This window comes from Pseudorca crassidens, chromosome 5 (assembly GCF_039906515.1).
Source record: "Pseudorca crassidens isolate mPseCra1 chromosome 5, mPseCra1.hap1, whole genome shotgun sequence".
NCBI lineage: Eukaryota > Metazoa > Chordata > Mammalia > Artiodactyla > Delphinidae > Pseudorca > Pseudorca crassidens.
Window position 1 is genome coordinate 43776857 of NC_090300.1, and position 25340 is coordinate 43802196.

General features: G+C 36.3%; 1 protein-coding gene across 6 annotated transcripts in view; it reads left to right on the forward strand.

Annotated features, from left to right (window-relative positions):
• The first annotated feature begins 226 nt into the window (after positions 1-226).
• Positions 227-25340, forward strand: part of MLF1 (myeloid leukemia factor 1) — a 37728-nt gene continuing 12614 nt past the window's right edge. For 2 of the 6 annotated variants that reach the window (XR_010943534.1, XM_067737856.1), the window contains exons 1-2: positions 227-398; positions 18395-18542. Coding sequence is in view for 4 of the 6 variants with exons in the window: in XM_067737856.1 (XP_067593957.1) it covers positions 352-398; positions 18395-18542 (195 nt within the window). In the remaining 2 variants the exon portion in view is untranslated. Of the gene's footprint in view, positions 399-16544; positions 16564-18394; positions 18543-25340 lie in introns of those variants that run through there. The other 4 variants (XR_010943533.1, XM_067737853.1, XM_067737854.1 and 1 more) reach the window with 3 other exon arrangements.

A 25340-nucleotide genomic window follows, 5' to 3' on the forward strand; every position in this document is an offset into this window, starting at 1 on the left:
TAGACTGATTTCTGTGTTCCTGCAGCCCAGAGAACAAGCTATCTTGTGCTACCCGAGGCTTCACGATGGGTTGCCTGGCTGGCGCGTGGCCAGACTTCCAGTCTCCTGTGTTGATGGCGGTTGCCATGGCAGTGGCACATTGTTTCCCCGCCTCATCTTGGTGACGTTATGGGACCAGCGTTCAATGGGAAAGCAGCTCCGCGTCAAGCACCGCCTTTCCCGACGGGCACTGCCTTAGCGACTGGGAGACAAGCGTCGACAAGTGCTGGACCGGCTGGCTCGGGTCGCGGCCGCGGCGTTACATCGTTTTCCAATCTGTCCGCAAACGCCGCCGCCCGAGACAGAGCCAGGATGTTCGGGATGCTGAGCAGCAGCTTTGAGGATGATCCCTTCTTCTCGTGAGTGTCGGCGGGCCGGGAGCCGGCGGTCGCGCGGGAACTCGGGGATCTTGAACGGAGCTATCTTAAGGGAAAAGAGTCAGTTAAAACTCAAGAGGGCGAGAGGGAATTCGAGTGACTCCAGGAGGCAGTTTGAGGGAGAGGAAGACTTGGGGGGCGTGAGAGGGAACGGAGAAGATTTAGGGGCGTGTGAGGGAGAGGAGAGGAGGATTTCGGGACGTGAGAAGGAGGGGAGAGAAATTTGGCGGGCGTGAGGTGGGGGGATTCCCCGCCCAACAAACCCGTGTGCCGGCTGCTCTCAACTTGGCCAGACTTCGGATACTTCCCGCCCTGCAACCCCTGTGCTTCTGGTGTTGGGAGTCCCGTCTTCGCAGCCGCAGAGGCTTTGCAGGTGACAACGGTAACTGCCCTCTCGGTGGAACTTCTGCAGAGAATTATACTTACAGGACCCTTTCCACACCTGCTTCTATTCCAAATGAGGGGCAGGGAATGTTTAATAAGTCTTCAAAAAAGGAACCTTTTTTTTTAAAGAAGTATTTTCCATAATACGTGCTTGTAAGAGCACTTGGAGAGTTTTGCTGTCTTTCCCTGGAAGTGGCTGGAAATTGCCAAGTGCCCTGTTTGTTTCCTTTGCTTGCTTTGTTACAAAGCTAGCCTTGTTTGGAGAGAGACTCCTCTTTCTGTCAAAAGTACAAATAGGACAGGGAAGCAGAGAGAGGTGCACTGAACACCTCAGGTAAACAAGTGCCAACCCAGTGAATGGTTCCAAGTGAAATAATATGATGCCTTAAGACGAAGGCATCCAGAAATTAGTTGTTTCATTATGATCTAATTTTCTGGGTTTTGCTGTGTCTTGTTTTTTCTTTAGTTCTTCCTTTGTCGATTATATAAAAGTAATAACACAATCTAGTGATCCCTAAAACAGGAAGATTTGTGTTACTTTTTTACCCAAGTGTTTTGTCAGTTTGAATTTTGACTTGCTGTCCTAATTTATTTTGATCACTTAAATTCTCTATCTGTGCAACTTGGGGACCATCTTTTTAAAAAGTTAAAATGTTAACAGTTTACTACATCGATTTTTTTGTTTGTTTTTAAAGAAAAATATTATATTGGCTTAAATGTATTAGTACTATATTAAAACCAAATAACATAAAAGTAATAACTGAAAGAAAATTAACAGTAGAAAGATGAAATGATAAATTTAGAAAAAGTTAAATGATTAATATTTTATTCTAAAGATTATTCATTATAATTAAGGGGTGTATGGACTCTAGCAAATTTATCATGCTGTTTTAACTTGTTTAGTAGCAGTTGGGACGCTTATGACCAGTGTCATTTTAACACATTTCAAATTTTGGATTATGATTTGCTCTTTTAAAAGCCTCTGAGAGTAGGGACTAAATATATCCATAGATTAGTTGAGCTGTTGAAGTGGCTCTTATGTAATTGTGACATCAGTACAATGGGCGACAGTTAAGAAGATTATGACAGACAACTTTTGAGTTGTATTGTCTTTGATTATATCAAAAGAGCAATGAACTAAACTAAACCATGAATGTATAATTAGTACCTTCTTTAAAACGTCTAGCAAAAGTGTAATTTAAACTCTTGGGTGACGCTTTCTGAGCAAAGGCAATGAACCCAAGAGTCAGGGTCAGAAATAGTAACAGACCACAAATAGTAGGCATACATCAAAGAACACTCTTCCCATGGGCTGAGGATGGATAGGACCATCAGTTACATGTCAGTAGGTTTTTCAGTCATCGTTTTCTGTAGCCTTCTTCAAATGTAGGCAGCCATATCATAGAAATCTGGGATAAAATTAATTAACTTTATAAAACTGACGTATAATTTCTTTGCTCCACAATTAACAATATAGAGAATAAACATAATTAGGGGAGACAAGGGAGAAAGAGAATGTGAGTTTATATTTATTTCAAGTAATGTGTCATTTGACCCACCCCTTTTACCCGCACCCCAAACAATGAGAATCCACTACTTAATACAAGTCAAGCATAAGGAATTGATAAAGGTGACAGACTCCTTATTAAATCATCCACTGACCTTAAGGAACACAGAAGGGTTCCATGCCCACCATCTTTTATATAAATATTATCCCTATTGCTAACATTATGTGTCTGGTCATTGGGTTCACTAGTGGTTATTTTAATGTCTGACATGTAGAAAGTATTCAAGAGATATTGTTTAATGACAATCTGGCGTCTTTTACTCTGTCTTGTAGTTAATGTGGTATTTAGTTGATTGCTGGATTGCTGAAAGTAGTTACAGATGGTCCCCAATTTACAATGGTTCCACTTAAGAGTTTTCAACTTTACCATGGTGAGAAAACAATACACATTCAGTAGAAGCCATACGTTGAATTTTGAATTTCAGTCTTTTCCCGGGCTCGCGACATGTGGTACAATACTGTGATGAGGTAGGCAGTGGCAGGGGCAGTGAGCCTCAGCTCTGTCAGCCACACGATCACGAGAGTGAATAACCCATCACTGACAACCATTCTGTTTTTCACTTTTAGTACAGTATTCAGTAAATTACACGAGGTATTCAATACTTTATTATAAAGTAGGCTTTGTGTTAGTTTTGCCCAACTGCAGGCTAACGTAAGTGTTCTGAGCACGTTTAAGGTACACTAGGCTAAGCTATGATGTTTGGTAGATTAGATGTATTAAATGCATTTTCGACTTACGGTTATTTTCACCTTACGATGGGTTTATCATCACAAGTAGAGGAAGATCTCTGTATTTGCATTCAACAGGTGCCATTGTCGATGTTGGCACTTTCTAATTTAAATACTACCATTTTCTAAATAATTCATTAGTTCAGAATCAGGGATATTAATAATAAGCACACTCTACTAATTTACTAATTAAAAATGGGCAGACAAAAAGTATATACTTCTTGGATATAAAATTAGAATTATTAAATAAATTAAGACTAGTAAAATACAGTGTCAAATTGTCAAACACTTTAGAGATTTGAGTAAAAAACAAAATCTAGTTTTGAATTCAAATATATTCATTTTTAATGGTTACCTTCCTATAATAGCACATATTAAATGTTTCATCAGAAAATTAAAGGGAAACTTTAAAAGTGATATTTTAAAGTTTGTTGTTTTATTATATATTTGGGACATTTTTGGTGTCATAATATGTTTCAGAGCTGAAGTTATTTCGGTGAAAATTGCCTCACAGTATACATTCACATATACCTTTTTAAACAAATAATACTTGTAATTTGGTTAAAAACACAAAGGCTAAAAGCTAGCACTTCCTGGCATGCAGTTTTCTCTCAAGAATACTACTTTCTCCTCCCGTTTGCATTTTCTTAAGAATAGAAATATGCAAGTATGGACAGAAAAATTAATTTGAGAATAAAATGATTTTGGCATCTATCCTACACCCTAAAAAACATTGATTATTAAATGTAAAAGTTTACATATATTTAGTACAATCTAGAAACTTCTGCTTTGTACAGAAACATGAACTTCGAATCTTCTGAGCTACGGAAATGAAATTCTGATTGTGCAAGTCTACAAAGAATAGCTGTGTTACTACTTATCAGCTATTAGACATTAAACAGCCTTTAATAAGGTAAATCAGCCTTATTTTTCATAGTAAATTGTTAGCATTTCTTTAAGCCACCCAAACTCTTCATGTGGGCACCATATTGTGATGACCAGTCTTTGGTTAGAGAAGCCTGCCTATATTCTTAGGATGTTACTTTTTCTATCTCCTCGCTCTCATCAGGGGCTAAAATTTACATATCTATAATCTCTATTTTTAATTTTTAAAAATTTATTTATTTTGCACTTTGGAGGTAGTCAGAGGACACTGCTTTGACCTATTTACTGAGTTGAAAGTGAATGTATTACACATACAAGACAGGCATTGACTGATATTTTCTTGATTGAGAATATTGCCACGATAGAAAATAAAACAAAATCACCTTATTAAATAAGCTAGACTGTTCGGGGCATTCTTTGGCTCGTTAAGTACGAACCACTGAGTTAGGAGCCAAGGAGCACAACATGATTATGACTTAGTCAAAGAATGCCATTTGGTACCATCTGATCATATCATAATGCTTAGTTCTATCAGTGACTTTGTAAGCATTCACACAGAAGTAGGGGAGTACCTACAGGATGGGAAAGGAGCCATAGTCATTCCTACATCTCTTACAATATCAAAGCCTTCTGCCACACCACCATTTTAAACTGTGCTTCTAAACAGTAGGCAGATAAAATTGCCTATGGAAATGTAATTCATTCTTCAGGTATTTCTTAGTTTTCTACTATATGCCCAGCCCCATGGACTTTGTTATAAATTTGTAGAAGTCATGGTCCATGCCCTAAAAGATTCTCTTACGAAGGTTGTATGCATTATTTCTAGTGTTGAAAATATATCATCTGATCTATTTTCTTTATGGACCCATACACCTTACTGAGACTAGGAAACATTTTTTTGTGATCAAAGACCCATAGCAATCTGCTTATGCCACTACCATGTATAGTGGAAGGAAGGAATTTCCCTTGATGAATGGGACTGCCGTATCAGTTATCTAAGACCCTTGTGTAATAAAGAATAGTGTACTGCTTTTCTACTTAGAAGCACAAATATCTATATTCTTGTACAGGCCAGTAAAATTGTAATTCTGGTAAAAAATATATATTACATGTATATATAATATAAATATTATATATATATATATACAACATATATATATTTGAGAGAATCTTAAAGAAAAAAAACTTATTCTGAAATGAAACATTACCAGCCCTTAAAAAAAACACTTTTATGTTGAGGTTATCCCAAGAGACCCAGAATCAATCTAGGAGTTAAGATTTTTTTGTCAGGGGAGGGGGCAACAATTTTTCCTAGCTTCTGATAGGCAAATAAAACGGAGTAGAAAACATATGTTTGGTGCTAAATTTCATTCTGTTTGATTGTGGTTTGTGTCAGCAATGCTGAAAGAAGTAGTATGGCCATTATAATAGTATACGTAAATTTTTCCTCATTTAAATGAAAATGCATTCTCATGGAAAATCTGAAGACTATAGAAAATTTGGTAAAGGAAATCATGCAACTCAAGATTTTAGCTACTATCATTATTTTGGTGTATTTCGTTTCTATTTTCCATATATGAATTTTTTTCTCCAAAATTGGAACCACACTTTATGGTTATAAATATACTATTTTGGCTTCCCTGGTGATGCAGTGGTTAAGAATCTGCCTGCCAATGCAGGGGACATGGGTTCGAGCCCTGGTAGGGGAAGCTCCCACATGCCGCGGAGCAACTAAGCCCCTGCGCCACAACTACTGAGCCTGCGCACCTAGAGCCCATGCTCTGCAACAAGAGAAGCCACCGCAGTGAGAAGCCTGCGCACCGCAACAAAGAGTAGCCCCTGCTTACCGCAACTAGAGAAAGCCCGCGCAGCAACAAAGACCCAATGTAGCCAAAAATAAATAAATTTATAAAAATAAATATACTGTGCTTTTCCTCAACATACACCATAAGCATTTCCCTAGTCTTTAGGTATTCTTTAAAGCATGAATTTAGTGGATGCAAAATACTGCATCCTATGGATGTACAAAGAATATTTTTCATATACATCTTTAACCACATTTCAAGTTATTACTATAGACCAGTTTATGTACACAGTATAACCAGTTTATAGGGTATTAGCTTTGTAAAGTGTCATCATATTTCTAGTTTATTTTCCTAGAAGAATAAAACATTAATTTTCTTTCTTTTTTAAAAAATATTTATTTATTTATTTGGCGGCACCAGGTCTTAGTTGCAGCACGTGGGATCTTTGTTATGGCCTGCGGGATCTTTTGTTGCGGCATGTGGAATCTTTAGTTGCTGCATGCGGGATCTAGTTCCCTGACCAGGAATCGAACCTGGGCCCCCTGCATTGGGAGTGTGGAGTCTTAACCGCTGGACCACCAAGGGAAGTCCCTAAACATTAATTTTCAAAAGAGAACAATATGAATATGTAGAAAAATGTAAAAACTCTTCCTACCTGAGAAAACAAACTCTATTAGATTAATTTTTTAAATATTAAAATAACTTCTTGCTACCACAAGAGATTTTGCCTTTGTTAAAAAAGAAAAAAAATCAAGCTTGAACAGGAGAAATCTTAAAGTCCTGTTTCCAAGCAGCTGCTGTTTTGGGTAGACATGAGTTGAACTCACTTCAGGGTCCAGCCAGGTTTCTTCCTGAATGGTTCAGACAGGTGCAAAAGCCAGACTGTGAGCCCACTTTTGTCTTAATGCTTTTTCCAACAAGCAGCCTTTTGTTCATGTCAATAAAAAAATTAAGATTTTTTTAGCATTTGCTCTATGTATAAATATACCTACTCCTATTTAAATAAAGAGAAACCTGGGCAACATTTTAAATGAGCCACATTTAGTTGCTGCATTTTTAACCCAATTATAATGCAATCAGAAAAATAAATCTTACTGAATGTTATGTTTCTATAGGAAAATAATAGCTATTTAATACTCATTTATTCACTGAGCAAAACTAGTATTCCCTGAAGTATCTTTCTTCATGCAGTTGAATGTCATCCATGTATCTAAAGGGAAAGTTGACTGGTTTTCTTAAGTAACTGCATATTAATTAGAATGAATATTTTAATCTTCATACTTGTACCCATATTCTAAGCTCTAAAAGTCCAGTGAGTATAGAGATCTCAGCAAAAGGACTCTCTTTTGACTCATCCATTTTAAAAACATCAGATGGTATGAAATTCTTTAACTCTACATAGTTCTATTTCTTTTTTATTCTTTAAAGATTTTTATGAAACATTTTGAATATATACTACAAAAGTGTAACAGTATAACAATACTGCATACCCCGCACCCAAAATTTCAAAATTTACACCTGCTTTACCCATCTCTATCACTGCTGCTGTCTCCAAAGCGTTTTGGGTATTTTTAAATAAATTTATTTATTTATTTATTTTTTGCTGCATTGGGTCTTCGTTGCGGTGTGTGGGCTTCTCATTGCAGTGGCTTCTCTTGTTGTGGAGCACGAGCTCTAGGCGTGCGGGCTTCAGTAGTTCTGGCACGTGGGCTCAGTAATTGTGGCTCACGGGCTCCAAAGAACAGGCTCAGTAGTTGTGGCGCATGGGCTTAGATGCTCCACGGCATGTGGGATCCTCCCGGACCAGGGCTCAAACCCATGTCCCTTGCATTGTCAGGAGGATTCTTAACCACTGCACCACCAGGGAAGTCCCCAAAGTGTTTTAAACCAAATTCCAGACTTCTTGTCATCTTATTCATATGTATTTCTAAATACATCTCTGAAAAATATTGTTGTATTCTTACATCACCACAATGCCATATTTACATCTAACAAAATTAAAAATAATTCCAATTTCTTGGTATCATCTGGCATTGAATATCATCATCTAGATATGAAATACTTAGGAACAGTCTGGTTTTTAAGGTAAAAACTAGAAATTATTTCTTAGACAACTCATTTATTTGTCTTAGAACTACTTGAAACTCTGTCTCTTTAAGTAAAAAGTAGGGAGATACATACACCAAATTCTGATTCCTTAATTGTAAACTAACTTTTGATCTTCACGTCTTGATTTGGGAAACTTGATTTTGAGAAACTGTTTCTGCCCTCTATTCTCATTGTGTGCCATTGATCCACTTAATTTTTAAACTGTCACAACTTCCGCATGGTACTAGTTGCCTATACTTCTGCTAAAATAGTGATTCTCAAACTTTTAACAGGTGGCAGGTCTAGGAATAGTAGTCTGTTAAATTTTCCATGCCCATCGCTCCTATTAATAAGACAAAAATCCAAAACTAAAAATTCTGTAAGAATTCATGGGAAAATTATTTATGATATTTTTCTTCATTGTGTGTATAATATCTTTACTTGATTATTCGTAGTATGTTAGAGTCTGTTTTTAGTTGGAAAGAATGAAATATGAATAATCTCTAAATAAACCTAATGCTCTAGTGTCTTCAGTTTATCCTATTTCCTAAATGAATTTAGTACAAGTACATTTCTGTAGTTAATACTGAACATTCAACTAAAGAGACTCTTCATTCTCAGAGATTCGGTTACTAATTTGTTTAAGAACAGTTTAATTTTTGGACTCCTGTTGAAATTTTTGTGTTCTGTTGCACTAAGAGCATCCTCAACCTGCACACACTGGAGAGCACTTTCCTTTTATGACTTTGCATAAAGTTTGTCAGCAGGAAGGAGGCTGGAAAGTAGTCAGGGCAATGTCCACAAGTGGATTGGTGTGTAAAGGACAAGGGAGTGACAGTAGGAGAACAAATGAAGAAGTAAGAGTACCGACATGTTACAGTTTTTTAGAATATGGATCAATCATCCAGACCAGCAGTGGTCCTAATGCAGGGGTGGTTGAAAATTATCGTTTCGGTCAGATATGCAGAAGCCCTGCTATTTGTCATTCATAAATATATTTCTTTCTCTACTTAACCAGTTTCCTTTAAAACAATTGATACTGCACAAGAGTAAACAGATCTGTAGAACAAAACAGTCAGGAAACAGCCTCCCTATTAGATATATTTAGAGAATACTTTTTTTATTTTAATTTTTTATCTTATTTATTTATTTTTTTGCGGTACGCGGGCCTCTCACTGTTGTGGCCTCTCCCGTTGCGGAGCGCAGGCTCCGGACGTGCAGACTCAGCGGCCATGGCTCACGAGCCCAGCCGCTCCGTGGCATGTGGGATCTTCCTGGACGGGGACATGAGCGACTCTCAACCACTGCGCCACCAAGGAAGCCCTCATCTTTTTATTTTTTATTTTAATACTTTGTAATATCATCACATGTACCTGGGAAATGGCACTGCTTTCTGAGTAGAAGACTATAATTGCTGGAAATCCTTTATACAACTTAAAAACACTCACCTTTACACCAGTTATTGTAGAATCAGTTTAATCATTTGAAACATTCGACATAAATTTCTACATTCAATTTTCAGAAATTATGTTCAAGTCGAATTAAGGCAATAAGACTTCAGAACTACACAATATTTTTTGGAGTAAAGTTCTGTCTTAGCATATAATTAAAACTAATGCCTAACTGAAAACAGATGGGAAATATTAATTTATTGAAGCAAAAATCTTAGTAACATCTTACCATGAAGACCAAAATTTGACAAGCTTTAGGGTTTTCACAGAAATAAATTGGTGTACTTTATTTTACAGCATTTTAGTGGGAGTAGAACTTTTGTAGAATTTTTTTCCCATTTCAATTTTCCATGTTTACACATGCACTATAAGACTTTAAAAAATGAGGAAAATCTCTTAAAATTTAATAACATCCAACATCCAGCAATTAATACCTTATTTTATAAAGTATCAAGGTGCTTTACATTTTCAAAAATGTGTTTTTGGAATGTGTAAAACATGCTTGTGGCAAAAACTCAAAAAGGTACAGAAGAGTACATAACTAAAAGACCCCTCCTCACAACAAAACAAATATAGTTAACACTAAACTGTACATTTAAAAATGGGAAAACTCATTGAGCTGTACAGTTGTGATTGATCTGTGCACTTTTCTATATGTGCTATTCTTCAATAAAATAATTTAAGACAAAAAAAGACCCTCCCACCTTTGGCCCTCAAACATCTAGCCACCCTCTCAGAATGCAACCACTATGACCAGTTTGCTGCATAGCCTCCTAGGGATATATTCTATACATTTATAAGCATATGTACATGAATTTTTTAAATATAAATGGAGGTATACTACATATCTTGCTAATCCTTCTATATCAATACATAAATATCTGCCTTGCACTTTTAAAGGTGGCATTATATTCCATCTGAATGCTTTTAAAGTGCTGAAAAGTCTTCAATGGCTCTTTTCCTATCCTTTTTTGGTTATTGTTCCATCAGTCAGTCCAGAAACATCTGTGGGCCAGATAATTTTGTACAGTAGAGGGAGCAAGAGAGATGTGTCCCCTTTCCTCAAGAAGCTTCTAATTGGGCAGAAAAGACAAATAATATTTTCTGTATGATATTCTGTTTTCAAATGTCTTTGTTTTATAAAGAGGACTAAAACAAATAGCAAGACTTTATTTTTAACTTAAATTAAAAAAAATTTCCCCTTGACTCCCTATAATGGTAACCTATGCCTTCCCTTCAAGGGAAAGAAAAGAAAGTAGAAAAAAATATTGAAGAGTACATAAAAGAAAGATAATAAAATAGTTGAAACAGTCAGTACTGTTCAGACATGCTGCAATGGGATTAAGGCTGACGAAAATAAAAGGAGTAAACCTTCCCACCTACGTTGATATTGTGGAAAATGAAATTTAGTCTAGCAACTTGAAGCAGAAAATGATTTATTACAGGGCATTAGATGGCTTAGAGAATCACTGTGATGGCTGAAGAAACAGACTAGGTTAAACTTTCAGGAATGACCCTCAAAGTCCCATCACATCCAGACCACTGGGGAAGCAACTGCCACTTCCCAAGTTAGGAATCACTAAATTGGGAAGCTGCTGCTACTCCTAACTCCAAAGCCATTGTGTACCTGCTAGCAACCATATCAGCGAAATGGATTTCACTTCCTGTCCCCCAATACCCATAAAGCTCTAGTGATGAGACACTCTGAGTTGCTAATACTGCTACAGAAAAACTACATAGCTCTGTGATCATGTTTACCAACAAACAGAATTAATGGTACATACAGACTCTCCTACATCTCTACCTTCCAGTTATCCATTGTCCATAATTGGCAGAACCTAAATCCAGAATCTTAGCTGCAGGGGGGTCTAGGAAATTAAATTTTACCTTTTGAGCTTCTGCAGTATAAAAAGGCACATTGAAAGGAAGTTGAAATTATTGAATGCCAATCTGTCTTTTATATCCTCTTCCCCTTCCTCCAATCTGTAGCTCCCTTCCAACCCCAACGTCTTTTTTTCCTTTGTGTTGCTATCTTAAAGCAGGTAAGTGAAAATAACTATACATGATGGGGAGGATTAAAGTCTACAGTCACACTACGCTCCCCTCATTTCCTTTTTAGGGGGATAAATTATTGCTCCCAAGGTACTCCTTTGCTGTTCTGTGTCTCAGGAATGAAGGAAAAAGAAAATTATAAGATCTAGAGCTCTGCTGTATAATATTGTGCCTGTAGTTAACAATACTGTATTGTACACTTAAAATTTTCTTAGAAGGGTAGGTTTCATAGGAAATGTTCTTATCACAGTAAAAATAAAAGAAAATTGTAAAAAGCTAGAGAAGCTAATTTGATAGAAGAAAGAGAGAGTAGTCTATTAGGCCTTGGATTGAAAGGGTTTGGGGAGGAGGTTAAAACAGGAAATCTCAAATACTGAACCAAACTGTAGGACTAAGCACACATTCCAGCTTCTCCCTCCTAATTCAGATCTATAAACTCACTTAAAATACTTTTAACCACTCATGTCCCTGCATCCATTTATTTCTTTATCTTGTTCAAAATATGTAAATAACTGCAAACATTTGAGGAAAACTAACATCACGAAAGACAGAAGCTACACTAACCAAACAGAAGAACCAACATTTAAGGAAACAAAACTAATGAAACAAAAAAGACTATAGAATGTGAGATTAATATCTTCAGGAGACCTTCATTTCTAGCATAGCCAAGAAAGCTCCAGTTGTACCAACCCTCCTTCAGATAACAGTATAATGCCAGAATAAAACACAAAAACAACTTTCTGTAGAAGGTACTGGAAAATGACCAAAATCAGACATACACTGGAGGTGACTCAACAGTTGGAAGAAGGGAAAGCAATGGTAGCCTATGGGTAAGCTTGATCTGTGCTATGTAGGGGTGGCTAAAACTCTGATAGAAGACTTGAAACTGTCTGGCTAAGAACCAGGCTCAAAGTTCAGTGCAGCCACAGTCACAGGAAAATGAGGAGTGAAGTCCCAAAAGGGGAGAGAATCAGAGAGGGTGATCTCTAAGAGCTGTTAATAAATTCTGCACAAGTCTCCATTTGAGCCTTACACCTGTATATGCGGGAGAGACATAAAGCAGTTCAGCCAAGGATAAAACCAATATTGAGAATTGAGCTGCCACTCAAGAGACAGAATTTTAATATTAAGGCCAGCCAGAATAACTGCCTGCTTAAAACAACAACAGCAACCCACACTACTCCTGAGTATAACAGATCTATAACTCCCAAACATAATAGCCACAATTTACAGATACAATCCAAAATTACTTGACAACAACAACAAAAAAAAAAAACAGGAAAATGTGACCCATTCTCCAGAGAAAAGATAATCAATAGAGATTGATCCCAAACTGATCCAGATGTTGGAATTAACCAAGAAGGATTTTAAAACAATTATTACAATTTTACTCAATGGTGTAAAGGAAAATATGTTTACAATGAATGAAAAGATATGAAATCTCAGTGGAGGAAGAGAAATTATAAAACAAAAACAACCAAATAGAAATTCTAGAAGTGAAAAATGCAGTATTTTTAGAAAAAAAATTCACTGGATGGGCATAAAGATGGCCAACAGGTACATGAAAAGATGTTCAGCATCCCACTAATCACCAGAGAAATGCAAGTCAAAACCACAATGAGATATCACCTCACATTCGTCAGAATGGCTGTCATTAAAAAGCTCACAAATAACAAATGTTGGCAAGGATATGGAGTAAAGGGAACCCTAGTACACTGTCAGTGGGAATGTAAATTTTTGTAGCCACTGTGGAAAACACTACAAAGTTTTGTCAAAAAAAAACTAAAAATAGAACTACCATATGATCCAGCAATTCTACTCCTGGGTATATATCCAAAGAAAATGAAAACACTAATTTGAAAAGATACATGTACACCAGTGTTCATAGCAGCATTATTTATAATAGTTAAGACATGGAAGAAACCCAAGTGTCCATCAACAGATGAATGAATAAAGATGATGTGGTATATGTATAATGGAATAGTACTCAGCCATAAAAAAGAATTAAATTTTGCCATTTGCAACAATATGAATGGACCTGGAGGGTATTATGCTTAGTGAAATAAGTCAGACAGAGAAAGACAAATACTGTATGTTATCATTATATGTGGAATCTAAAAAATAAACAAATGAAAGACTATCACAAAACAGAAACTGACTCACGGATATAGAGAACAAACTAGTGGTTATCAGTGGGGAGAGGGCACAGGGGAGGGGCAAGAGAGGCGGGGAGAGGGGATTAAGAGGTACAAACTACTATGTGTAAAATAGCCTCAAGGATGTATTGGACAACACGGGGAATATAGCCAGTATTTTATAATCACTTGAAATGGAGTATAATCTATAAATATATTGAATCATTATGTTGTATACCTGAAACTAATATAATACTGTAAATCAACTATACTTCAGTAAACACAGACTTATTTGGATAGAAATGGGCAAATGTTCAATAATTGCTTTATCATTGTAATTTATACTCTGAGTACTTCAAAAAGTATTACAACTTCCTGGCCAATAGGAAGTTGAAATTGATTTTAGCCCTCCAAAGTTCAGGGCTCTATACCCACTGCCTGGCACAGGGCCTTCTACATAGGTATTCAGTATATATTTGTTAAATAAATGGAGACCATTTGCATCAAAACAAGCAGGAATTGAACTACAGTCCCTGATAAAGTGGTTGAAGAGGACAGATTATAGTGTTTATTCATTTGAGGTCCTTGGAACATCTGCATTAGGGCTACTTGAAATGCTTGCTGAAATGCAGATTACTGGGCCATGCTCCAGATATACTGAATCAAAAATCCCTGGGCGTATGTCTCAGGAATCTGCATTTTAATGGGTACCTCTGGTGACTTTTAAGCACGGTCAAGTTAAAAGAAATAATGCACAGAGGGCAGGGAAAAGAAGACCAGGTAAAGCCCAGAGGAAGTATGTCTTTAGGGGGCAGTGCTTTTCAGCATTTTAACATCATTTACAATTAGAGAATATTTGCAAAGCACCTTGGAGTACAAAGGAGGAGAGACTGATAGAAGCTGGAAGTAACCAGCGCCAGGGACTTTGGCAGGTTCAGGCCCCACCTGGCTGCCACAAGGATGAGGTATCAACATTTTGACACATCAGTAATCTATCTGTGACACTAAAGAAGCTCCATCAAGGGCGAGAAGGAAAGGAGAATTTAAAGGAGAAATTTATCAAACAAGGCTGAGAACAGCGCATTGCCCCCAGAGTTCCAGATGCTGTGGAGAATTCAAGGACTAGGGATGACCTTTGGGTTTCAGTAATTGGAAGGTTAAGGGAATCATTGGCGTTTTATTGCAGAGGTGAAGGGAAGGAAAAGGCATTTGTAAAGAAATAAAGGGAATGAGCTACAAGGAAGTAAAGGACACAAGTATAGATGACTATTGGAAGATTTTAAGTGCTAAAAGAAAGGAGACAGTAGCTGGAAAAGTATCAGGAAAGGGTTTGGGGGAGGGGGAGGCAAGGTATAACAGAAGCCTTTCTTTGGTACTTTAAGAACAAAAGGTAGTTTGCGTTGGCATGGATTTCATAAATTACTTTTAAAAAATTGTAATTATTTAGTTGTCTAATAAAGGACCTCAAAAGTCCCCTTGAATTATAACAAGAAATAATAGTTACAAATCAGGCCATTAGTCAGAGAGAATGCTGCCATTGGGGTGGATACTTCTTCAAGAGATGGTGCTTTCAGAGCTGATGTCTTTTGGCTTGTCCTAATTCAGGTTCAAGTTCTTTAATCTATTGTCTTCATCATCAGTCATAGAAATCCCCTTCAGCACACTAGTGCCAGGTTAATCACAAGCTGTATTTTATAGCTTTTCAATCTTCTAAGACTATTTTATGCAGACTGACAGGAACAATTGGAAATTGCTTTAAATAAAGTGATTTTAGGAATGTATTTGTGGTAGACAGAATAATGCCCCCCTAAAGATGCCCATGTCCCAATCCCCCAAAACTGTGAATATGTCATTTTGCATTGCAGGGGGAAATTAAGGTTATAGTTGGAATTAACTCCGTTAATCAGCTAACCTTAAAATAGGACAATAACCTGGATTATCCAGGCAGGCTCGATTTAATCACAAGAATCTTTTAAATATGGAAGCCTCAGGGAGAGATTTGAAGATGCTATGCTGCAGGTTTTGAAAATGGGGAAAGGAGCCATAAGCCAGGGAACACGAGCAGTCTCTAGAAACTAGAAAAAGGCAACTGATTTTCCCCTGCAGCCTCCAGAAGCAATACAGCCCTGCCAACACAATGATTCTAGCCAATTCTAGGCTTCTAACTTCCAGAACTGTAAGAAAATTAATTTGTGTTGTTTTAAGTCACTAAATTTGTGGTGATTTGTTACAGAAGCAATAGTAAACTAATATAATATCTAAGTTTTAAAATCTTAATTTTAAAACATGAAGTCTCACTTCTCTGTCAGACCAGAAGTTCCTCCAGACCAGTAATCAACCTTTATGCTTGATGCACAATATAGAAAATAAACATTTGTTGAACTTGAACTGGTATATCATATTGTCCAGCCACCATTTCTTGGGAGAGTTGCTTACTGTTCTTAAAGTTTCCACTCACCTGGAAGCATGCTACATAGAGAAGCATTTCCGTTGCAGTCAGTACCTGTAGTTCCGAACTTCTTCCTTAGTGACTTTTGATTGACTCTTATTTATTAAATATGAGCATTGAGAACCATAGCTATGTTATGAATACCATAAAAGATACAACATTATTTTTTAAAAAACAGGGGTTTTTTTGGTCTTAACGTTATGGAGTTGTGAGGGTTCTTTATATATTCTAGACATCAGGCTTTTATTTTATATGTCTTGTAACTACTTTTTCCCCCAATCTTGGACTTGCCTTTCATTTTCTTAACATCAGCTTACTGAGCCACACAGCCAGGATCCTTTGTTAGGTCTTCAGTTTTCACCAGACTATGACCTTTGCATGGAAATTTTATTTCTGACTTAGTTTTCTACCTCTGCCTTTCATCTTTAACTAACTCCAACTCCTATGACATTTTACATATCTCCATAAGCGTCTTTTGTTTTTAGAAGATGAGGAATAAATAGAATACAAGTTCCGTGTCTTCTTGTACCTCAGTTTCAACTGCTCTGGAGTAAGACCACCTATCTAAGAAACCTATCTAAGAAACACCACCCTCAATTGAGGTTTGTTTTATGCCATAGAAGCTTATATATATATTCATACCATCCCAAACATAGTCTCAAAACTTGGTGAAAATCTAGAAAACATTTTCTCATGATGCAGAAACAGACCTACTTATTTTTATAGATTTGTATTCATTTCCTTCCCAGTCATTAGATGAAACTACCAAAATTGACAGAATAAGGGCAGTTTTAAATGTGTTATACACTGCTCTTTGGGATGTAATATGTATTAGTTGTCTATTGCAGCTTAAAACAAACATTGATTATGTCATAACTTCTGTTGGTTAGGAATCTAGGAGCAGCTTAGTGGTTCCAACGGGCCCTGTTAGGCTGCAATCAAGTTGTGAGTCAAGGCTGTCATCATCTTAAGGCTTGACTGACAGAGAATATACTTCCAAGTTCCTTCACGTGGCTGTTGGCTGGTCTCAAAAACCTGCCCCTAAGCTCACTCAGGTGGGCCTCCCCACAGGGCTGCCTCATAGTGTGGCAGCTGCTTCCTGCAGAGTGAGCCATCATGCTAAGAGAGCACACAAGCAGAAGCCACAGTCTTTTTAAAAACCTAATTTTGGAATTGACATCCCATCACTTATATTCTATTAGAAGCAAGTCTGTAAGTCCAGCCATACTTAAGGGGAGGAAGGGTTTACATGAGCTCATGAATACCAGGGAGTGGTGATCATTGGGGCCATCTTAGAAGCTGGGTACCACACATATAAATTAGTGAGTTCATTGGTTTATCAGAGACTAGATAATCAAGTTTATAATATACCTAACTGAAATTAAGTTCAGTAATATTAGAACATTTTGTTAAAAAAAAAAACTACAAATAAATCTCCCATGTTAGAAGATGTAAAATAAAAATGGAAGCCTTTTAAATTTAAGACAGGAAATTTAGAAGGTACGGTAGAATAATCAACACAATTTACTCTTTTATACGATACTCCCCTCAGATTGTCAGATTGTCCACTTCTGACTTTCTATTACAATTCTTCCCTTCATGTTTTAAATTCTACTTATTCCTCATCTTCTAAAAATAAAAGATGCTTATGGAGATATGTAAAATGTCATAGGAGTTGGAGTTAGTTAAAGATGAAAGGCAGAGGTAGAAAACTAAGTCAGAAATAAAATTTCCATGCAAAGGTCATAGTCTGATGAAAACTGAAGACCTAACAGAGGATCCTGGCTGTGTGGCTCAGTAAGCTGATGTTAAGAAAATGAAAAGGCAAGTCCAAGATTGGGGGAAAAGTATTTACAAGACATATATAATAAAAGCCTGATGTCTAGAATATATAAAGAACTCTTACAACTCCATAACATTCAGACAAAAAAAAACCTGTTTTTTAAAAAATAATGTTGTATCTTTTATGGTATTCATAACATAGCTATGGTTCTCAATGCTCATATTTAATAAATAAGAGTTAAAAAATAAACAAGCCAGCATTCTTTATTAGCTCTCACTAGAATGTATGTAGACTGCCCAAAGTGGCCTCTACCTAGTAGCAATATTTTTCAGTCCTTTTTTGCCATTTCCTTTAGTGCTGGCTTAAGCTACCTGAGATGTGTTACTTTGTGTTTATCAATTTCATACAATGAGATAAATAAAGGTATATTTTTACTATTATACATAAGTGACTTATGGTAGGTAACAAACAGAACAGGTTTTGTATTCATGAATAGTGGGTCTTTATGAGATAATTCTATTCTCCTAAGCTCTTCTTTTGTCTCTTTAACAAGCATATTAGCGTAAAATAATTCTTTGTAGTATTAAGCTGCCTACTTATTATTTAAATTCCAACACTTACTCTTACATGATTATATGTATTTTCAACAGTGATTCTTTTATGGCACACCAAGAAAGTATGCGACAGATGATGAGAAATTTTTCTGAACCTTTTGGAAGAGACCTGTTCAGCATCTCTGATGGCAGAGGAAGAGCTCGTAACCATACGGGACATGAGGATGGAGAAAATTCCTTGACTGTAAGTTCTTTATTTTAAAGTTAGTAAAGAAAAGTATTACAGAAGAATATATCTCTGACAACAGGATATGACTAATATTTATGTTATAGAAATAACTTATGTAAAAGGAGGGACCGGTTGGAAAGCTGAGTTCTTTAACAATGAATTGTTAATTGTATAGAATTCCACTGTGCTACTAAAACTTTTAGCACCATAAAGTTATATATTACAAGCCAAACTTAAAACATTGTTTTACATATGTATATAGTTTTTTCCTCACCTCATCATTTACTCCCATGTCTTACATTAGAACAGGCAAGGAAATATCATTGCATACAACACTTTTTTTTCCCACTTTAAAATAAAAAAGGATAGTATAATGCTTTATCTCTATTGGACCAGGAAAAACCAGTCTTCTGCATGGCTACCTTGGACCTTCAAAACTGAGATTAACTTTTTTTTTTTTTTTTTTTTTTTACGGTGTGCGGGCCTCCCACTGTTGTGGCTTCTCCCGTTGCGGAGCACAGGCTCCAGACGCGCAGGCTCAGCGTCCATGGCGCATGGGCCAAGCCGCTCCGCGGCATGTGGGATCCTCCCGGACCGGGGCACGAACCCATGTCCCCTGCATCGGCAGGCGGACTCTCAACCACTGCGCCACCAGGGAAGCCCGAGATTAACTTTTAATTGTATTCAAAAGCCTTGCAAAACTACAATATATATTCAGAAGTCTTGTCTGAGAGCAAAACTAAAAGGTTACAAACATACTCAACTCAAAAAAAAAAAAAAACACAGGATATTTATATACCTTAAGTATCTTCTTTTCTGCTTATTTCTATTGCTTCTTCAGCCTCAGGAATGGCAGTTCTAGAACAACAAATCCACAGGAGTTTCTTTCTAAAAGATAAATCTCTGCAATAGAAATGTAGATATTTGGAACTCAGTAAACATTTTGAATTGGTCAGTTGGGAAACTTCCCGAATCTTCCAGGAAAACATTTTTGTATTTTCTATTTGCAGTGGTCTTAAATAGAGCAAAATGTTTCAAATACTCCTAAGACGTTTGATGGATAACATTGCATTTGCCATTTAAATGAAAGTAATCTTCACCTTCTTTTTCACATATATATTATTCCAATATATATATTAATTACATTCCAGTTATTTTTTAAATTAGTTAATGTGGTATCATTATATATATTTTTTACTGTTAGGGCTATAAATTTCCATAAAAGTTGAAAATTAAGGTCAAAGGAAAAAATTGTCAAAGAGAGCAGAAAAATCAAATATGACATTCTGAAATTTTATCTTTCACATGAGCATTGAAGCATTTTATATATCTGCTATAACCACAGCAAAGAAAGAGTAGGGCTGTACATAGTGCTTTGTATTTACGTGCATAAATGAGCTACTCGTAGCCTTTGTAGAAAAAGAAGTGACAATTTTATTCCCTTGTAAGCATAGAAAGGAGATCTGTTTATAATAAAGTTATATTATATATATATATATATAAAGTTCTTATTAAGGATGCCTAAGCTGTAACTCTGCTGGTCATCCATTGGAAGTAGAAGTAAATGGGTACTTGTGCTTAAAACACATTGCTGGTCATCCATTGGAAGTAGAAGTAAATGGGTACTTGTGCTTTCCTGGGTACTTGTGCTTAAAACATCTGAATGTTTAATGAGCTGGAATAAGAAATATATGTAACCAAATAGATAAATTTCTGTGAAACTGTAGCTTATACGATTCATAATTTAGAACTATTTGTATTTTAGCTTGCCTCATAGTTACCTTGCCAATGTGGCTTGAAATCAAGTTTTGGGGAACCAAAAACACCCACACAGCTGAAGTAATATGGTTGCATAAATGTGATGATTGAATAAGGAAAGTCAAGCAGGAAAACAACTCTGAATATAAAGGAAGGCCAAGAACAACATTTGAATGAAAAACTAAAATAGTTGCTACCTTGTCTGGTTTATAGTGACATAAATTAACTTTTGTGTAAGATTGTTAATCATAGATGTAGGCTAAAGTCTGTAGCATTATCCAATAGAACATTCTGGATGATGCAAATGTTCTAAATCTGCCCTGTTCAGTGTGGTTAGCCACATATGGCTGTCGAGCACTTGAAATGTGCCTAGTGCTACTGAATTTTTAATTAAATTCTAATTATTTTAAAACTAATTTTAAATAGCCACACGTGGCTATTGGCCACCTTAATGGAGAGCATGATGATATTCAAATAGACTGGAAAGCTTTTAGCTTTTTTTTAAACCAATGCTGAGTAAAGTACACTAATCACCTATATGTGAACCTATCATCTTATGTTTTAATTTAATAAAAATGTCTTTAAACATTTTCCCAAGAAAAACTGCAGTACTCATCTACCTATTAAATAAAAAGTAAATGGTAATTTTTACTATATCAGATTTAGACAAAACCATTTCATAAAACTTTGAGTTTTATAACTTTTTATATAGTCAATACTGCTAGGTAGTATTTAGTTGCCTCTCCCATCTAAAATCAAGTAGTATACATTCTTCTTCAGTTACATTGTATTGTATCAACTGTCTTAGAAAGCTAACACCAGTGGGGTTTTTTCTTGTTCAAACTATGAAAACTCTTTGCCAACCAAGAGTACTGAGCACTGTCCTAGGGCAGTTGAAGGGCAGTAGTAATTTTTAAATATAGGAATTTCATCCAGTTTTACAAGGAACATTCAGCTTCTCTTTTAGCCAAAACACTTTTTCTTTCCCGGTACATTATAATTTATACTGGTGAGATATGGCTCACCTTTTTTTCCCTAGGGTGTGATACATTTGACATATTTACGTCTCAGTATGAAAGAGATATGTAATAGCAAAACTAAATAAATTAATTAAAAGAAAACAAAAACAAACAAACAACAGTAGCAACAGAAGGCCTGTATCCTAACTTGACTTTTCTAAGTCAGTGTCTCATAACTAGATGTGAAAGTAGAAACAAGTTAGAAGTTGACTGCAGAAGATGAAAAAGATGGCTACCTAGTTTGAAAAGAGCACAGTGAAGAAAACAGTAGACTTTTTGAGCATGCTGGCTGTTCTATTTGAACTTTTATTAACAGTTTACACAAACTTTTTATTCTCTTTTTATGAAGTTATAAATTTTAAAATGAGTATTTTGATTAAGTAGCGAGCCATATGCTGATGCTTTTAAGCATAGTGGATGAAAATTTATATTTCAAATAGACACTTGATAACTTTTTTCTTTATTTTTGGCCCATTTCTTGATGTTTGTCATCTTTAACAGCCCTATTAGGAGGGAAAACAGAGACACCTACAGAAGTAGAAGAAGCATCAGCTTTGCCGTTTTCCTGTGTTTGTACTATTAGCAGTTTCTTCAGTTCATGATTTCTTTATTGGGATACTTTTAAGCCAGTTGTCCATTTTGAGAGGATTGGTTTGTTTAAAACTATAATTTAATCTGTAAATTTATTTAATTAGGCAGTTTATAATTCAAGATATGACATGTGACCATTTGACAGTTAGATTGAGAGATGGTGCCAGAGTCAATGTAAAATCTGTTTTTCCTTTCAGTAAAAAGAAACAGAAAGAGGAATTTGACTGGTACATCAATACACTTTGGAGATTACCGTTCTACATATACAGTATAAGTATATATCAACTGATACAACTTATAAAATTGAAGATAAACACAGTTTTCTCTAGTTTTTTTGTCATAACTTACACAGGGAGAAAATTATCACAGAATAATGGTAAAACTTTATATATACCTTTTACCAAGAAATTCAAAATTTATTTTCAACATTTAAAACTTCCAAGTAATGAAAGTTTTTAATTTGTATACGAATCTAAAAATGTATTTTCATTCATCTGTACCTATTGAGAAATATAATTTATGAACTATTAATTTTGATTATTCTATCTATTATACTTAATGTTCTTTTTCCTATCGAAGACTCCAAATATCTTTAAATATCTATGTGTGATCCTTTCTGAAGTCCATATTACTTATTCTATAAATTAGTTCTTAGGAGGTATTCATTAAATTTTTGGCCGAATATCTCTACTAATTTTTTGAAATGTTATTAATTTAGATACTTTTGATTTTTAACAGGTTAAAGGAAAGATTAACTGATTTTTAAAAAAATATGGAATAGTTGAACAAAGGAAAGATGATATAATCTTAATCATTGTACCTTATGTGTTAATTTTGGTGTGAATTTGCATTTCCTTTGAGAAATGTTTGTCTCAATCCATAGCAAATACTTTCTCTTTCAACTGCCTTTAACAAATACTAGAGTAGTCTTATTTAAAAGTGATATATGGTCTCTCTATTTGCCTGCCAGGATCCTGTCAGGCTCTACAATGAATAATAAGCAGATAACTTTAAAAATATATGTTGAATTCTTTTTGATTAAAAGGTTCTGTAATTTGGTTAGCTCTGAACTATGTGATTATGCAGTGCATTTCTCTCTTTTTCAGAGATTGTTATATAATAAATATCATAACCAAAATTAATTGGAGTTTTTTTCTAGGTGATGAGTTCTCTTGTGCCTTTTGGCAGTTTTGGTAGTATGGTTCATATGATAAGACACAAACCATTTGAGCAATATTTTCTGACAAATATTTATTTTTCATTAACTCAAGCAAACTGAATTGGCATGCCCAATTTCATAATGGCTTTTTAGCATTTAGTACTGAAAACTTGTGTCATGTGTTAAATTTATCTTAGAGTGTTTAGGCCTGTGTTTTGTGAAGTAAGTAATATCAACATAATAAAATCAGTTTTCCAAAAGAAAAAGTACATTTTAGTTGATGACTACTCACTTGATTTGCAAAAGGGATCCCCACAGTTGTGTTTAAAAGTTGGAAACTTCCCCAAGCTTATGAAGACTTTTCAAAAGGTGAAAAACCACCAGACTGTAGCTAGACAAGCACATCTGGAAAAGCTCAGATTGGCTGCTTTCTCTAGGACTCTATTGCCAATTCATTCATGCGTTTCCTTTCCCATGTTCAAGCATGGCTACTCTGCAACCAGCTTTTCTCCCACCCCTGTTTCTCCAGGCCTTTGGTCCTGTTTTCTGTGGCTCTAGCTTCTAACACATTAAAGGCAATCTGAGGAGTAACAGAAAATAGCATCACCTTGGAACATTTCCTATGGATGCACCTATGCTCTCATGAAAAAGTTTTTTTATTCTCTTGTGCTAGACTTCAGCCATTTCTCTCCTTAAAGTTTGACATATAACATTTGTCCTTCCTGACCAGAGTTTTTAGTGGGACAAGTGATGAAGGAAAAAAAAAAACAGCTATAGCACAGAGTTATCAGTAAAAATGATCAGGAAGTTCAGCATGCTGTGGGAGCACAGGCAGAAAAAAGCCTGTAGCCCAGACCTTTGGGGATGGTGGAGTGGAGGTCAACTAGAGAACACTTCCTGAACCTTAAGGATTAATAGGAGTTAGCCAGGAAAATCTGGGAGGGGAGAAGACGAGTGCTCAACACAGAGGAAACAGCATGTGCAGAAACCTAGAGGCTAGGGAGCCCAAAGATGTTTAGGGTCATTTGGCCCTAGGATGTGAGTTGGAGAGTGTGTATAGATGAGGATGGAGAGGTAACCAGGGCGACTTCTTTTGGCCCTGGTAAGGATTGTGGACATTATCTTAAGAGCAGGGGGAGCAATTGATGAATTTTCATCAAAACAGTAGTAGAATCAGGTTCTCATTTTTTTTTTTTTTTTTTTGCGGTACGCGGGCCTCTCACTGTTGCGGCCTCTCCCGTTGTGGAGCACAGGCTCCAGATGCGCAGGCTCAGCGACCATGGCTCTTGGGCCCAGCCGCTCCGTGGCATGTGGGATCTTCCCGGACCGGGACACAAACCCGTGTCCCCTGCATTGGCAGGCAGACTCTCAACCACTGCACCACCGGGGAAGCCCCCAGGTTCTCATTTTTTAAAGATCATTGTGCCTGCAGGGAGGAGAGAGATTAGAAGGGATCACAGTGGAGACAGGGAGACTAGGAGGCTGATCAAGTATTCTGGGAAGTATTAGTGATAGCTTCTACTCAGGTAATAGCTGTGGTGATAAGGAGAAATAATCTCCTTTGAGAAAGAGTTAAATAAGTGAATGGATAGAACTTGTTGATAAATTGGGTTGATGGATCAGTAGAGAGGGAGAAGGAAAGTATTATGCTTATTTTTGTGGCATGAGGAATTAGGTAGATGGGAATGCCACTGAGCTAGGAACAGAGAGCATTGATGCAGTGCAGGTATGAGGGCAGGGGTGTTCAGAAAGGTCATTTCAATTCTGGGTGTTTTGCATTTGAGGCATCTGTGGGCTGTCCAGGTGGGATTTATCTGGTAAACAGTTGGATATATGGGTTTGAGCTGAGCTAATTAGTTAACTAATTAGAGATAATTAGTTCCTTCATTCAGCAAATATTTATTGAGCCCTCCTATGTGCCAGGAGTTGTTTTTAAAGTATTGGGAATTAGTAGTGGGTAAGACAGAGAATATAGCCCTGCCTTCACAGAGATTATTTTTACAGAGTGGGAAGACAGACAATAAACAACAAAATAATTTCAGATCGTCAAAGTACTCTGAAGGAGATGGAGTAATGATATAGTGACAGGTGGATGTGAGGCAGAGATTAGTTTAGACGGGTGGGCTTCTTAAGGAGGTGATACTTGAATGATTAGAAGAAACTATACTGAGAGTCAGGAGAAAACATTCTAGGCAGAGAAGAGCAGCTGTACAGAGTTCCTGAAGGCCTCAAAAGCCCACTGGAATCTCCGCTCTAATTTGTAGCTCCACTTTTTTGTCAAGGCGT